Consider the following 16,227-nt stretch of genomic DNA (forward strand, 5'->3'; position numbering starts at 1 on the left):
CCCAATGTGACAAAGTCTGTGAATGACACAAGGAGCTTGTCAGTGTCTGGACAGTTTCATTTCAGCCTAGAAGGTTTAAACCTTTGCCAGTCTTTTTTTTCTTTTTCTAGCCTTTCCCCCCTATGAAGGGCATCCGGATTGTCTATGGTTACCAAGGAGACGTATCTTGAAAATGTATGAAATGTTCTCTTAAGATGAAGCCCCTGTCGTTGTCTTTGTTTGCTGATGTGTTTTTTTAAAATAGTGTATTCATGCATATGTAGCAATCACGCTCATTCATACGCGCTGTACAATCAGTGGGATTGATTGTGTTAAGAAAATCATTCATAATGTTTTACTGCTCTCTGCAGGGAGGAAAACAACCCCCTATAGTGACAATAGCTGTAAAATGTGGCCCCTGTCCTTGCGCACTCATTGGTGGGACGGCACCTTGGTGATGATCTCTCATTGGCTACCGGCTGCTTTTGTCACGAACCAATCGGCGCTTCTGTATCCAAGTAAACTTGGAATGTTGAGCTATTTAAATCCAGAGAAGGCGGATCTGATTTATTCAATTATACATTGCGGATCGATGATTGAAAAGATTCTAACTGTATAGGTTTAAAGTGACAACCTTTTTAAATATCTTAAATTATTGAAATCTATCTGATTAGAAGTCTGTCTAGCTAGTCTGTCTATCTAGACTAGAAGTCTATCTATCTATCTATCTATCTATCTATCTATCTATCTATCTATCTATCTATCTATCTATCTATCTATCTATCTATCTATCTATCTATCTATCTATCTATCTGTCTGTCTGTCTGTCTGTCTGTCTGTCTGTCTGTCTGTCTGTCTGTCTGTCTGTCTTTCCGTCCGTCCGTCCGTCCGTCCGTCCGTCCGTCCGTCCGTCCGTCCGTCCAGGACTCTTTCATGTGAAAGCAAGTGAATAAAAAGATGGTGTTCATGACTCCAGGTCAGCCTGACAGGTCTGTCCTCTTTGCTTGTGTCAGCACAATATAAGAGAGTCGGTTGAGTTAGTTTTCATCGCCCTCTGCAGATTATAAGCCGCATGTTCATTGTACAGGTGTACAAAAGTTAAATTTACAATTATTTTGCACTAACATGCTTTGCTAATATTACAATGGAAGATGGAAAATAATATAGGCCTAGGCTATAGCCTACACTTATTCTTTTGGAGAATCTAATTTGAGCCCTATAATAAGCACACACACGTGTTTCAGTATCTTTGTGGGGACCCTCCATAGATAGACGTAAAGGTTTTTGTACAAACTGTAGCCTACATATCCCCCTACACTGCCCTGCCCCTAAACCTACCCATCACAGGAAACATTCAGAATTTTTACATTTTCAATAAAACATAATTTAGTATGTTTATAAATACATTTAGGCTACATTAATTGTGGGGACTGGTGGTGGTTGTAATATAGGCTACCGTAAACAAGGACACACACACTATATATATCAGTGGTCCTAATGTGTTTTTAACAAACAAAAAAAGTTACCTCGCTTGGGTTCACATCGGTTTAGAGCTGAAGCTGTGATTTACCGCCATTCATTTAAAGTGCGCGTCTGGAGTCTCTATAGCAACTGGGCAGCCACTGACACAAACACAGATACACTGACTGGAGCAGAAGTTTGGACCTTATGACACTTTTATAAAGTTCTTTTATGCTTGTTTTTAGCTTTTTTTTCTATCTATAGACTGATCTTCATGCAGCGACTAAAACAGAGCGACTGCATGAATTTCTGAGAGCAAACTGAATTGTGAATTGAAGATGTCGCAGACATATATATTCGGCTCGTCAGTGAAGGTGGAGCAGCTGCAAGAAGAACTATCCGCTCAGATTCAGGCTCTGAGGACTGAGATAGAGGACCATGAGATGTTACATAAAACATCCTCAAAACCATACAGGTAAGATCGCTGATGTCGAGTTCTTAAGGGATAGTTCACCCAAAAATCAAAATTCTTATCATCGTCACTGTCAACTTGTTCCAGACCAGAATTCTGAGATTATATAAACTTGCAATTGCGTGATATAAGGTCAGAATTCTAACTGTATAATTCACAATTGTGAGGAAAAAAAGTAGAATTCTAAGATAAAACGTGTTTTTTTTTTGTGTGTGTGTGTGTGTGTGTGTGTGTGGCATTTTTTGTACATTTTATGGTACTAAATTTTATGCTGTAGCCTTATAACCCATTTATTCACCTTTTGAGCATAGATCAGTGATCTATATAGAGATTTATATTAATTTATAGATCAGTGGCATAGACCTGAACATTACATTTCCAACTTAAACTTGTAAAGATAGCACTTGGAAAATCTTGGAAGAGTGAAGAAAAAAAAGTGAAACGATTTTTTTATTATTACAAAATTTAAATTTTGTTATGAAAAGTGCACAAAAATACTATTTTTTTATTTTTTTATCTCTAATAAACAAGGTCTAAAGTTTTTGGACTGTAAAATCTTTTAATGTTTTTGAAATAAGTCTATTAATTTGAGAAACAGTATTACTGTGAAATATTGTTACAATATAAACTAATTGTTTTCTATTTAAACATATTTTAAAATGCAATTTATTTCTGTGATCAAAGCTGCATTTTCAGCACCATTACTCCAGTCTTTAGAGTCACACGATCCTTCAGAAATCACTCAATGATGATTTGCTGCTCAATAAAGATGATTATTATCAATGTTGAAAACAGTTGTGTACACATTTGTTCAGGACTCTTTGATGAATAGGAAGTTCAAAAGAACAGCATTTATCTAAAATATAAAGCTTTTGGCAACATTATAAATGTCTATACTGTCAAATTATACTGTACTATACTACTGACCAATTAATCCATCCTTGCTGAATAAATGTATTAATTTCTTTAAGCACCCCCCCCCCCCCCCCAAAAAAAAAGAAAAAAAAAATATTACCCACCCAAAACATTTCAAGGGTAGTGCAATGTTGCAAAAGCCTTTTTCCCCTATCGATTACACCAAAATATTACTCTTTCCAACTTTCAGCTCTGTCCATATTCCAAAAGATGCATCTTACTTTCAAATGGAGAGGCAGCAGGTGCTCCTCAAAGCACTGCAAGTGAGTTTGTACAGTTATTTGAGTTCTTCAGTTTTTTTTAAGCTCCTGCATCTGTTTATTTGGCATTTCTTGTTGTCATTGTTGTAAATGACCTGTGAATGTAGGTTTCGTCCACAAAGCCTGTCGTGTCACAAGCAGACGTGGCTCAGATGGAGATGGAGAGCTGTCTGACACAAGAACACACACCTGAAGGTTTGCCCTTACTACTCCATCAGGTAGGTTATGGGCTGTTTTATTGTGCTCCTTTTATTACTGATTAACTTTACACAGTTAATGACATGAATTGAATCAACACTAAACTGATGTTAGCTGAATAATGGCACTGTTGTCTTTTTTAAACTGCTTTCGGGCAGAATTTAAGTTGCATCATTGATTCTGTTATTATCCTGTTTATCTCCGTCAAGCTGCTTTGAAACAATCTGTATTGTGTAAAGTCATAAATAAATCATGGGACTTAAACATATCTGAAAATATTGTCTTCTTTCACAACAGTTTTACACAGATCAAACATATAAACTGGCACGGTGCAAATACCAGCTGATGCTGAGATGGAGGAGGTTTGGTCACCATTCCACTGTCTTGGAGAAACTATATCCTCAATATAAAGTAATCTTTAATTCAGCAGTTTTCAATATTTTCATGCATTCAGTGGCAAAATGAATCTATTCATCCTATCCCCATTGCTTTATGTAGAAACAGATCACACATTTAAGCGGTGAATTTGAGGATTGTGTGCACCGGGCACGTCGTCTTGCCGTGTCCAGAGAGAAGCTCCTGGCCGGTGTGGAGAGCCCCATCGCTGTGGTCTCACAGGAAGATGTCATCATTTACCTGCAGTGGCTTATTTGCCATCTGCACTCCGTCAAAAGCATCAACCACTTTCTGCATGTGAGAATACATAAGAACACTGGGTAACACTTTAGTTTAGGGTCCAATTCTCGTTATTAACTAGTTGCTTATTATTTAAAGCTGCAGTCCGTAACTTTTTTTGGTTAAAAATTATCCCCCAAAAAATGCAAGTACACAACCAGCCAATGTTAAAAACGATCTCCTTCTATCTCGCCCAATTCACAACGGTAAGCCTGTAATAATGTTACACTCTTAGAAGAAAAGGTTCTATATAGAACCTTAAAAGGTTCTATCAGTATGTATTTGGAACCCCTTTCTAGAACCCTTTTTAAGTGCCAAAACAGTTCTTTCTTGTCATAATAGAACCTTTTTAGCATAAAAGGTTAAAAAAAAAATAGCATTTACACTGTAAAAAAAATATTTAGAAAAAAAGTGACCTGGTTGCCTTAAAATTTTGAGTTCATTGAAATTAAAATTTTGAGTTAATACAATGAACATTTTTTTCAGATTCGACAACCTTCATTAAAATATTATTAAAGGTCCCATTCTTCGCGTGTTTTCGAAGCTTTGATTATGTTTACAGTGTGCAATATAACATGAGTTCATGTTTCGCGTGTAAAAAAACAGTATTTTTCACACAATTTACTTATCTGTATACCGCCGTTTCCTCTGTCCTAAAAACGGCCTGATGATTTCCTTGTTCTATGAAGTCCCTCCTTCAGAAATACGCAACGAGTTCTGATTAGGCCAGCGCTTCCCGCGCTGTGATTGGACAGCAGCTTAGCACGTTGCCCAGAAAGGTCCCGCCTCTTACCATAACGGGTAGATACGCGCGCTCAATGTTATTGCAAAAATGTCTATATTGCCTTATCAATTTGAGCCTGAATCAGACCCGGAGAATATCGAAGATGATCGATTACAACCTGCTCAGGAAAGACTTTTGCTGGATGTTTCAGAATGGTAAGCTGTCTATTCAGAAGTTTAAACTGATCATTACAAACACCAACAATCGATGGTGTCGGAATGAATTACTACACTTTTATATGCTAAGTTTACCATCTAACGTTAGTTAACAAAGCTAAACAGTTAACCATAAACTGTAGCCATTGATCTCTACGTACATCGTCCGTGGGAAGGCCAAACAAAGGTGATTTGACATAAAGCGTTTCAATGGCATGGCGACAAACACACTCTACAAAAACAAAGCTTCCTGCGCGAGCAAAAGGACAACGCCCCCGGATTTGGGTGTTCTTGTGGGCGGAGGGTTCGTCAACAGACGGTTTTGCGTCATTAAAGCAGGAAGTGCAGGGCTGTAGTCCAAACCGGCCGTTCGCTGTAGGCTTTGAAAGGGAACTTCTGTTAAATAAAATATCTCGCTTGGCATTGAACTTTGAGCTTTATAATTTTACAGGTATTATTTATGCTCTAACAGCAACATTACACACTAACTAACGTTTGAAAGATGGAATCGCAAAGAATGGGACCTTCAAAAGATTTTGTAAGTATATTGGGTAATTGTGTGTGTTTTATTTCTGATGACGCAGTGAAACATGCCAAATAGTGCTATTTTCATGATTTATCCATTTTTATTTGGTTCAGATACAATCATATTTTGAGTTTCTACACTGTAAAAAAATTTGGTTGTTTTTTGTTGGTTTAACTTAAAAAGTAAGTAACCTGGTTGCCTTAAAATTTTTAGTTTATTGAAATTAAAAATTTGAGTTGATAAAATGAAAGAAATTTGTTTAATAAATAGAAACTCAAAATATTTTTGTATCTGAACCACATAAAAAATTTAATAAATCATGAAAATAGCACTATTTGACGTTTCACTGCGTCATCAGAAATAAAACACACACAATTACCCAATATGCTAACAAAATCTTTTAATAATATTTTAATAAAGGTTGTCGAATCTCAAAAAAAACAACAACATATTTTTACAGTGTAGAGTCAATTCCAAAGAACCGTTTATGCTAAAAAGGTTCTATAATGACAAGAAAGAACCCTTTTGGCACTTAAAAAGTAGCCTGACAAGCCAGAACCACATCAAGATGTTTGGTCTGGAAACTCACCATTGACAGGGCTCAATCCGAGGGGCGGGATAAACGGTTGTCTTTCAGACTCCCTCTGCACACGATAGGATAGGGCTACACCAACCAGAGCAACGACGGTGAAACAGAGCTTGTTGATAGATTAAACATTCGCCGTATCCGGTCGGCAAAACTCTGAACACATCTTCCCTTCTTAAGAATGACTTCAGTGCCGCTCTTTGTTCTTTTCTCAGAGAAAAGCTTAACTCCAAGTCTTCCAGAGTCGCAGTCAAAGCTGATTCGAAAGACCGCCGCCGTCTATACACGATGTGATTGGCCCGTCCAGATTGTGAGGAATACAGCTCAGAAGGGTATTGAGAGTTCCTAGACGACACTTGCGGGCAGATTAAATTTGCTGCCGCTAGGGTGCGTCTAGATTTCTAGGCTACTTAAAAAGGGTACTATAAAGAAACTTTTACGGGTTCCAAATACGTAGCGCTGATAGAACCTTTTCTTCTAGTGTATAATTTGAGTTGTACTGGTAGCTTTCCACAGGAAATTTGAGCATATCGCCGTTTGTCTTTGCGTCTTTACTTCTCGTCTGTATACATAAAGAAGGAGTCCAGCTAGTAATCGTGTCGATTATGAGGATGCTGCAGGTGACGGATCATTTATAGCCTTTTCTCACAGCAGCTGAGATTAAATTAAACTTATCATTTTGATGGCGGATTGTATTCCAAAAAGGTCCAAACGACAATAATCAATGACAACCGGAGATTTATCCATAGTCAAAAGCAAATGATTAAACTGTACAGAAATTGAAACCCACACTTCTACAGTACAAGTACCACTAATACACACTAAATACATGTAATCACCAAATGTTGATGTTGTTAACATTAACAATTTGAGCAATAATAATAATTTGCACGGTTTGATGTGATATGAGCTAAGCAATCATTAGATTTAATCACCATTGGTAGCACCATTTATTGTAATGGCTTTTTTCTCAGTTGGTCTGAACAAAAGTGGCAGACATGTTACTTACTTGTTCTTGTTGGTCATACTTCCAAGACAGAACAGTATCCACACAACGGTGCGGTGCACATGAATCTAATGTTTGAGGAGTATGTGTGGCTGTCATTCATCCACCGCACCGGTGTGGATACTGTTCTGAGGAGCCGTGCTGATGCACAACCCACATAATAATGATAATTCCTCAAACAGATTCAAACAGAGATGGCACCAAAGAGGCAAAACTTATGTACTGCAGCTTTAAATAAATTCATGGTAGCTGAGTAATAACTAGGTACTAACCCCGAGCCGATCCCTAAACCTAACCTTAACCCATGTAGTTGCCTTATATTACCCAGCACTTTCTTAGGTGAGTACACTATACGTTGCACATCGTGTAAAATAAAGTGCAAAGTGTCAATTGATAACAATAAAATAACAATGTTATTGTCTTGATCACTTTGAAAATTGGGCAGTTCTAGCTAGCACACTTTGCATAGGACAGGACGAGGAGGATAAATGTTCAAATGAAGTGTTATTTTATGTGTTTTTGAGGAAAGGGAAAGACCTGTTAGTGCTTCATGCTGTTATGTTTCTGCTATCTGTGTGATTTTGAAGAGTAGTTCTCATGTTGTGGATGGCTTCGTGGAGATGTACTCTAAACTGAGAAATGATTGTGCTAATCCCAATGTTCATTAAGTTCTTTACATGCTTAGCTACAATAAATATGTTACTCCATGTACTATGCTAACTGTTAATAACTGAAATGTATAACTATAACTCATTCTGGGGCCACAACTCAATTAATTGGAATGAATTTTCTTTTTAGTTTGTGTTTATGCTATAAATTATCTTCCTCGAACCTTGTTGAACATAATTACATAAAATATTGTGTTAATAGGTGGAGGACACATCCATCTCAATGTCTATGAAGTTTGTCAACTAACAACTAATGATGATTATAAGAACAATCTGATTTGAATTTGTATTATATGCTGATTGTAGGTTCTTCATTATCTCCCTTCGACCGAGTGGAATGATGATCAGATGTCCAACGCTGTAGATTTGACATCTCCTGCATATTTTTCTGGTAATGAACCTGTTTTTGATCTATCTCTCTCCATCTGGAATGGCTTTCTTACTTTGCAGACCTTTTTTATGCTCAAACAGCAACATTGTACACTAAAAGAAAGTTTCAAATGCAAAAAAACATAATAGGTCCTACTTAAACAAGTTGACATATACTTTAGATAAAGATCTTTAACTGAATGTTATTAGATGTTATGCATTTATTGATTTTTTTTACCCATCAGGGGTATTTGTATCAATGTCAGAGGTCCCCTTGCACTCGACCAATATAGAGGATTTTAAAGCGCAACTGGACTTCCTCCTGTCACATTACAACATCCAATTTGATATGAGCAACATCAAGACAGCTGGAGATGAAATGGAGCTTTTTAGTTTGGTAATCAAATTGCGTCAATGATATCTTAAAATGAATTCTACAACATGATGATTTCTCGCAGCATTATGAAAATGGTTACTGTTAACAACGTGATTTGTTTCTATTTTATGTAGGTTAGTTACCTGTTTCAGAGTGTTTTTAAAAATCAGGAGGAGATGAAGACCTTCTTGCAGTACGACAGCACTGAAGCGGCAGACAGGAAGATTGGGAGAAAAAGTCTGAACACGGCGCTCAGAAAAGAGTCCAACTGGATTCCTCATATACAGGTGAGACAAGCCAACAGTACTTTTATATATGATAATTCATGAACTGTGCGATGGAATATGATGTCTTATCTCTATTGTGCCTCCTGTGGGAAACAAACAGATAAAACCAAAGCGAAATCCTTGGCAACAAAAACAAATAGCCAAACTCAAGGAGCTCAGATCAATGGATGAACTTCTCCAGATGCACAGCAAGTTCCTGGAGGTGAACGGCTGAATTTGCCGCTCATATATTATTCATTTCATATAAACTAAACTTTTTGTCAGGTTTTCTTTGGTTAATGTCAGTATTAGTTCAATCGCACTGAAGTTTGTCAGAGCACATTATACTGGAAATTTGATAGTATACCATTTGTTAAAGGTGGGGTAAGTGCTATCTGGTAACCGTTGTTGGTATTTCAAATCACCAAAACAAACACGCCCCTACCCCCAAAAGGGTCTCGCCCCTATTTTGATAGCGCCGCCCCACACATACGTAACCCAGAGCAGAGGCATCAACGGCTACGGCAGAATCTCTGTGTATCTAATCCAGGTCGAATATTCAATAAAAAAGTCATCCCTTCTATCACAAAAACACAAACCGTTCTTGTGAACAACTCGATAGTACACAAGCAAGACAGTCCAACTAACGAACATATTACAATTATGACAAGATTAGAGTTACAGCAATCACAAAAACACACACAAACCGTTCTCATGAACAACTACAGTACACAAGCACACAGTCCAGCTAACGACATATTACATTTATGACCAGATTAGAGTCATAGCGATCACAAAATCACAAACTGTTCTCATGAACAACTCTATAGAACACGAGCCGACAGTCCAGCTACCGACATATTACAATTATGACTGGATAAGGGTTATATAGATCATGAAAAGAGTAAGCAAACATATATTAGGAGTATAGTATCTTACTTGTCGGAGACATTGTGTGAGCTGATGCTTGAAGCACACAGGGAGGAGATTTAGATGCTCCATACGGTGTGGAAATGAACGGGTCTTTATCATCGCTGAATTGAGACACAATACGATCACAAATGGACTAACAAGCGAACATGACACACGAGCATAGTCGAGCAGCATATATTATATTAGGCTAGTTCTCGGCTAATGTCTGTCATGTGTGACTCGTGTGTTTTGAATAATGACGTGCACAGAGCGAGAGTGAGTGCTCTTCCCACCATCAACAGTAGACACGCCCCTTACCTGCTGATTGGCTACAAGTTTGTTATTCCACTCGGCCAGTGTCCTTTTTCTAAAACGGTTTAGAAATAAGACTTACCCCACCTTTAACATTTAGTAAAGCATTACAATTTACTAAAGCATTTATTAATTTGAGTAAATGTTATTACATTGTTTACTAATACATTATGAAAAAAAATCTGTAAATATTATTTTTAATGGACCTGATTTGACATGAACTAACAATGAACATTTGTATTTTTATTACACAACATTAACAAATATTAATAAATACAGCAACAACTGCATGGATCATTGTTATTTAATATGAACTAATGCATTAACTAACGTTACACTACAATACTCCAACATTACTCTACTGGTTCTGTTTTGCACGTTCTTCTAAAGGAGTCAGATCTTCAGGAAGTGACTGATGCTTTGAAGCAGTACAGTGCATCTCTTTATCAACCAGAAAACCCCACAAATCCTCCATCCATCAGCACAGCAACTCTCAAAGAAACGTCTGATATATGGAGACGCATTTATTACATGCCTCAGGTGAACATATGTGTGAATATTAAATTATAATGTCAACATGAAATCTTTACTTCTTTAAATTCATATTCCTGGTCTTGTTGTCAATTATACTTTGGTGCACATTGTTCACAAGTATAGGGAAGCTTTTTTCAGCATCAAAATAAACAATAAAAAAAGGTAATTGTGACTTTTTTGGACTTCTCTCAGTTGGGAGTATATACAGTTGCAAGAAAAGTTATGTGAACCCATTGCAGAATCTGTGAAAATGTGAATAATTGTAACAAAATTAGAGAGATCATACAGAAAGTTTATGAACCATTGAGTCTCTGTGGTTCCCTGGATGATCCACGGCTATGTGTGTGTTTTGTGTGATGTGTGTTTGTCCTGAGCAGTTAAACTGCACAATGTTCTTTAGAAAAATCCTCCAGGTCCAGCACATTCTTCAGTTTTCCAGTGCCTTTTGCATATTTAAACCCTCTCCAGCAGTGACTGTGTGATTTTGAGATCCATCTTTTCACACTGAGGACGATTGAGAGACTCAAACACAACTATTAAAAAAGGTTCAAACATTCACTGATACTCCAGAAGGAAATACAATGCATTAAGAGCCTGGGGCTGAAGACTTTTGAACGGGATGAAGATGTCCAAATTGTTCTTATTTTGTTTAAATATCTTTTTTTATTATTATTTAGTACTGCCCTTTGGAAGCAAGAGAAGATTCTTACATGTTTCTCAGAAGACATGAAGTACAATTTACCTCGATCTTTCAATTTATGTAAAATATCTTATTCAAGACAGTACTAAATAAAAAAATAACATGCATTTTGTAAGACATCTCTTATTTTGTTAAAATTATGCACATTTTCACAGATACTGCAAAGGGTTCACAAACTTTTTCTTGCAGCTTTATCTCACAATTCTGGTTTTATCTCTTACATGTCAGACTTTATAACTTCCAAGTTTATATCTTGCTATTGTGAGTTATCTCCTTGTGAAATATAAACTCAGAATTGCGAGAAGTAACATCAGAACTGCGGGGGGGGGGGGGAAAGAGACAGAGTTGTGAAAAATAAACTTGAAATTGCGAGAAATAACGTCAGAAATGCGAGAAAAAGAAAAGTGTGATATAAATTTGGATATTGTAGGAAAAAAGTCTGAAATTCTGACTGTGAGTTGTAAGATATAAACTCCGAATTTAAACTGTCAGAATTGCAAGAACAAAAAAGGGGAAAATATTTAGAAAAATTCTAAATTGTGAAATATACAAAAAAGTAAGAACTGTGAGATATAAACTTGAAATTGGGAAGAATAAAGTCAGAGATAAGAGATAAAAGCTCTGTTCTGTGGGAACAAGCTGCTTCTATTCACAAGAATGCAAATACATCTTTCCTATTAACTTTAAAGCAGTGAATCTATTTTTTATTGTGTGTACATTATTTTCCTTTTTTCTCTAGGTGGCCACTGGACAGACTTCTCATTTATCTAAATATGCAGATCAGAAACGCTCCGAGAAAAAGAATAAAGGGTAATTCAAATCCAAATGCTGACCTGTGTCTGTATGTGTGTTAGGGTTTCTTTTAACAGCTCTTTTGTCCTCTAACTCTGTTCTTTTCGAAAGCAGCGATTTTCTGTTTGAGAAGGATGAGGATGCTGTAGAAGGTGCCAAGGAGCTTATAACAGTCAGAGGAGCTTATGAGTCTTTAATCTACCTGAGACACCTCAGGATCAGAGAACTCAAGGTAAAACTCAGGTCACTTTGAGAGGTATTGGTCTAGAAAAGCAAGCATTTTTTTAAAAATGCTTTTCTGAAAATATGACAGATATATATATAGCAGGGTTGCATGGGTTATTTCTCTCATATACAGTCCCTGACAAAAGTCTTGTCGCTTATCTATTTTCTAGAAATACCTGATATTAACCTGACTTTTAATTAATCAATTGGTGTTAGAAATAGCTCATATGAAAAGCTAAAACCCTCCCAAATGATGTTTAATGCACTGAAATAAATAATTTTAACAGAAGAAATATTTATCATTTAATCAAGACAGAAAGGTCAAATTTTGGCAAGACAAAAGTTTTGTCGCCTATACAGAAATTGAACAAATTTACTGCAAATACAAAAATATGTCAGCAAATTAAGTTGTGGCGCTGTGAGATCCAAATTTAATATCTTGTATGACTTCCATGAGCTTGAAGGACTGCATCCATGTGGTTTGGCAAGGATTCATACAATTTATTGATGAAGTCATCAGGAATAGCTAAGAAAGCAGTCTTGCATGCCTCCTAGAGTTCATCAATATTCTTTGGTTTCGTCTTCCATGCGTCCTCTTTCATCCTACCCCACATATGCTCAATGATGTTCATGTCTGGTGACTGGGCTGGCCAATCCTGGAGCATCTTGATCTTCTTCGCCTTGAGGAACTTTGATGTGGAGATGGAAGTATGTGATGGAGCACCGTCCTGCTGCAGAATTTGGCCTCTTTTATGGTTGGGAATATAAGAGGTAGCTAAGATTTCTTGGTATTTTAGACTATTGATGTTGCCTTCCACCCTGCAGATCTCTCTCACACCCCCATACTGGATGTAACCCCAGACCATGATTTTTCCGCCACCAAACTTCACTGTTTTCTGGGTGAATCTCGGATCCATTCGGGCACCAGTAGGTCTCCTGCAATATTTGCGGCGACTGTGGTGTAATTCAACAGAAGATTCATCTGAAAAATCCACCTTCTGCCACTTTTCCAGCATCCATCCTTTTAGCAGGCTGTGGGCCTTGGCAAATGCCACACGGTTTTTCAATTGTCTTTTGTTTAGTGCTGGCTTCTGGGCACTGATTCGACCATGGAGGCCATTTCGAGACAGAATCCGACAAACTGTTCTGGTTGACACAGGGACTTCAGGTGACCAGGTCTCGTGGAGCTCTGCTGCAGTGGAAAATGGGCTGGCCTTGGATTTTCAAGCCAACAAACGGTCCTCTCGAGCAGTTGTCTTGCGGGGTCTGCCTGACCTGGGCTTGTCAAAAACGTCTCCAGTCTCTTCAAATCTTTTTTTTATCCTCTGTACTTGACGCTGAGACACATTGAAGGTGTCTGCCACATCAGCAGTGGATCTGGTCTTCAGCCTCTTGATAATCAAAACCTTAGTCTCAGGGTGAATCTTAGGCATGTTTGCAGAGGTCTAGTTGCAGTTGATGTGAAGGTCTAGCATACTAGGGTTCTTTTTATACACACTTGAGACCTAATTGATCCAATATTAGTCACAGGGGAAGCTGTGAATATTAGAATACTTTTTGAAAGTTTAGTTTTTCACTGAAACATTATCACAAAAGCTGGTGGGATTAAAATGAGCCATTTCTTGTAAAAATATCTTGATTAGAAATATATTTCAGCGGCACTTTAGGTCAATTTGTACACAAGCGACAAGACTTTTGTCAGGGACTGTAAGATATGAGAAATATTTATCTCATATAAGAGTTTTACTTTCTATAATACAGTTTTATTGAGTCCTGGCCTCTTGTTTGTGTAGCGTACTTGTTTGAGCATGCTGAACTACCTGCGGTCAGTGGAGAGGACTCTGGTGATGGACGGCGCGGGTCTGGAGTTGGTCGGAGGAGATCTGGTGAGAAGTATGGAGGAGACGGGCTGGATGAATGCTGCCAAAACACACGATGGCTCTACCGGAGCTCTTGGATCAAATCACTTCATCTACAACAGTCCTGTTGACCATAAGGTTCCTTACTTGCAGATTCGTCCTGCGTTTTATGGAAAAGCTAACCAATACAAGGTGAAAGGCAGAGAGAATAAATAAATATCTCTTCTGTTTTAGGTTCACTGTGCCGAGTTTATGGAGTTCCCCGAGGTGGAAAACCTCCAAGATTACTACAGCACAGATGGGAGCTGCATCCACACGCAGGACCAGCGGGGTCTCTACATCATCTATGACGTGGCCCTGGTGGACCTGCAAGAGTTGGAGCAACATCTGCTGCTCACTGCATCTCATTTCATACAGAGGAGTAAAGGTCAGGGCAGAGGTTCCAATTATACTCATTTTTCAATAGCATATACAATTCAAGTCAAGTTTATTTGTATAGCACTTTTACAACACACATTGTTTCAAACTAGGTTTACAGGAAAAACGTGATGTTAATGTTTATAATGTCTTAAAGGGATAGTTTACACAAAAATGAAACTTTTAGCCATCCTAGGTGTATAACACTTTTTTGGGCTTCAGATTTTGAGCTGCCATTCACTGCCAATAAAGCTTAGAAGAGCCAGGACATTTTTTAATATAGATCTGATTGTGTTCGTCTGAATGAAGAATGTCATATTCACCTAGAATGGTTTGAGGCTGTGTAAATCATGGGGTTATTTAAATTTGGGGTGAAATATCCTTTTATATCTTCATAGTTGCATTTAGCAGATTAGAGCTGGGCATTAATATTGTTTACATTTTGTAATGATATAAACAATTAAGCAGTTGAGATTTGCAACATAGCCTATACATATTGATTTATGTGAGTGTACTGTGTAGATTGATGCAGATAAAGTTGGGCATATTAATATATCCAACTTTATATAAAGAGCCAGGTGATAATATATTTGCATTTTGCAAGGAAATAACAACATCAGGCAGTTGATATTTGCTATATAGTGTGTATTATAAATGTATATGTGGACAAGGATGGATAAAATATATATCCAGCTTATATAGAGCTGTGCCATAATATAGTTTACATTTTGTGATGATAAAAACACGCAGCCAGGATTTGCTATATATTATAGGATGCTGATAAAGTAGGATGCACTACATATCTAACTTGTTTAAACTGTGTTTATGACTGATATGTTCACTTATATTGCAAAACATTAGAAGTAAAGTAACTTAAACTTATGACAGCTAATTTTACTTTATAATTAGAAGGACTTTCAGGTGATAAAGGATATTTAAAATGAAAAGAATGTAGGTTGTTGGTTTTTTTATCCTGTGGGAATTGACAGTGATGTGTTTCTATGTCACGTGATTGAAGGTGAGGAAAAGTAAGAGAGCTTAATAGCTGGCTCATATTTAGTCGCAGAGAAAGCTGCCATATCTAAGAAGTTTAAAGACACCTTTGATTGTCATCTGTGTTTCACAATTGTCATTTCATGTTGTTCTGTCAGGATCACATGCATCTGATGGATCTGAAGGAGAACTTCTTTCTTTGGCTAGAATGGATGTGGATCGGTTGGCTGTACTTTTAGACATATGGACATGTGAAACTGAATTTCTGGAGCACAAAATACAGGTATGTGATGTGTGACTGCGGTTAAGTGCAGGTTTAATGATACTGTACACTACCGTTCAAATGTTTGGGATTGTTTGATGTTTTTGAAAGAAGCTCACGAAGGCTGCATTTATTTGAGCATATATACAGTAAAAACAGTAATATTGTGGAACATATTTACAATTTCAACCGTTTTGTATTTTAATATAGTTTATTCCTGTGATGTAAGGCTAAATCTTCAAGCATCTTAAGTGTCACTTGATCCTTCTTAATTCATTCTAATGTTCTGATTTGCTGCTCAAGGAACATTTCTTATTATTATCAATGTTGTCATATTTTTGTGGAAATTGAGATACATTTTTCCAAGATTATTTGATGAAAAGAAAGTTAAAAAAAACATTATTTAATATAGAATATACATATATTTAATGCATCATTGCCAAAAATATAATTATATATTTCTTTCAAATGACTTATTTTTCCAAATATTTTGAACAGAAGTGTATGCCAGTGGTAAAATGCCGT

The 16,227-nt window shown here is 37.0% G+C and overlaps 1 protein-coding gene across 1 annotated transcript in view; it reads left to right on the forward strand.

Annotated features, from left to right (window-relative positions):
* Positions 1-1,738: 1,738 nt before the first annotated feature.
* The window catches only part of si:ch73-242m19.1 (uncharacterized), a 44,961-nt gene continuing 30,472 nt past the window's right edge, over positions 1,739-16,227 (forward strand). The window contains exons 1-15 of the mRNA XM_067456100.1: positions 1,739-1,915; positions 3,018-3,090; positions 3,195-3,305; positions 3,583-3,696; positions 3,784-3,978; positions 7,992-8,076; positions 8,300-8,451; positions 8,565-8,717; positions 8,818-8,919; positions 10,311-10,460; positions 11,894-11,964; positions 12,058-12,178; positions 13,965-14,168; positions 14,265-14,457; positions 15,599-15,723. Of these exons, the coding sequence (XP_067312201.1) occupies positions 1,779-1,915; positions 3,018-3,090; positions 3,195-3,305; positions 3,583-3,696; positions 3,784-3,978; positions 7,992-8,076; positions 8,300-8,451; positions 8,565-8,717; positions 8,818-8,919; positions 10,311-10,460; positions 11,894-11,964; positions 12,058-12,178; positions 13,965-14,168; positions 14,265-14,457; positions 15,599-15,723 (1,986 nt within the window). The 5' untranslated portion in view covers positions 1,739-1,778. The remainder of the gene's footprint in view (positions 1,916-3,017; positions 3,091-3,194; positions 3,306-3,582; positions 3,697-3,783; positions 3,979-7,991; positions 8,077-8,299; positions 8,452-8,564; positions 8,718-8,817; positions 8,920-10,310; positions 10,461-11,893; positions 11,965-12,057; positions 12,179-13,964; positions 14,169-14,264; positions 14,458-15,598; positions 15,724-16,227) is intronic.

The sequence above is a fragment of the Pseudorasbora parva genome, chromosome 10 (assembly GCF_024679245.1).
Source record: "Pseudorasbora parva isolate DD20220531a chromosome 10, ASM2467924v1, whole genome shotgun sequence".
NCBI classification, from domain to species: domain Eukaryota; kingdom Metazoa; phylum Chordata; class Actinopteri; order Cypriniformes; family Gobionidae; genus Pseudorasbora; species Pseudorasbora parva.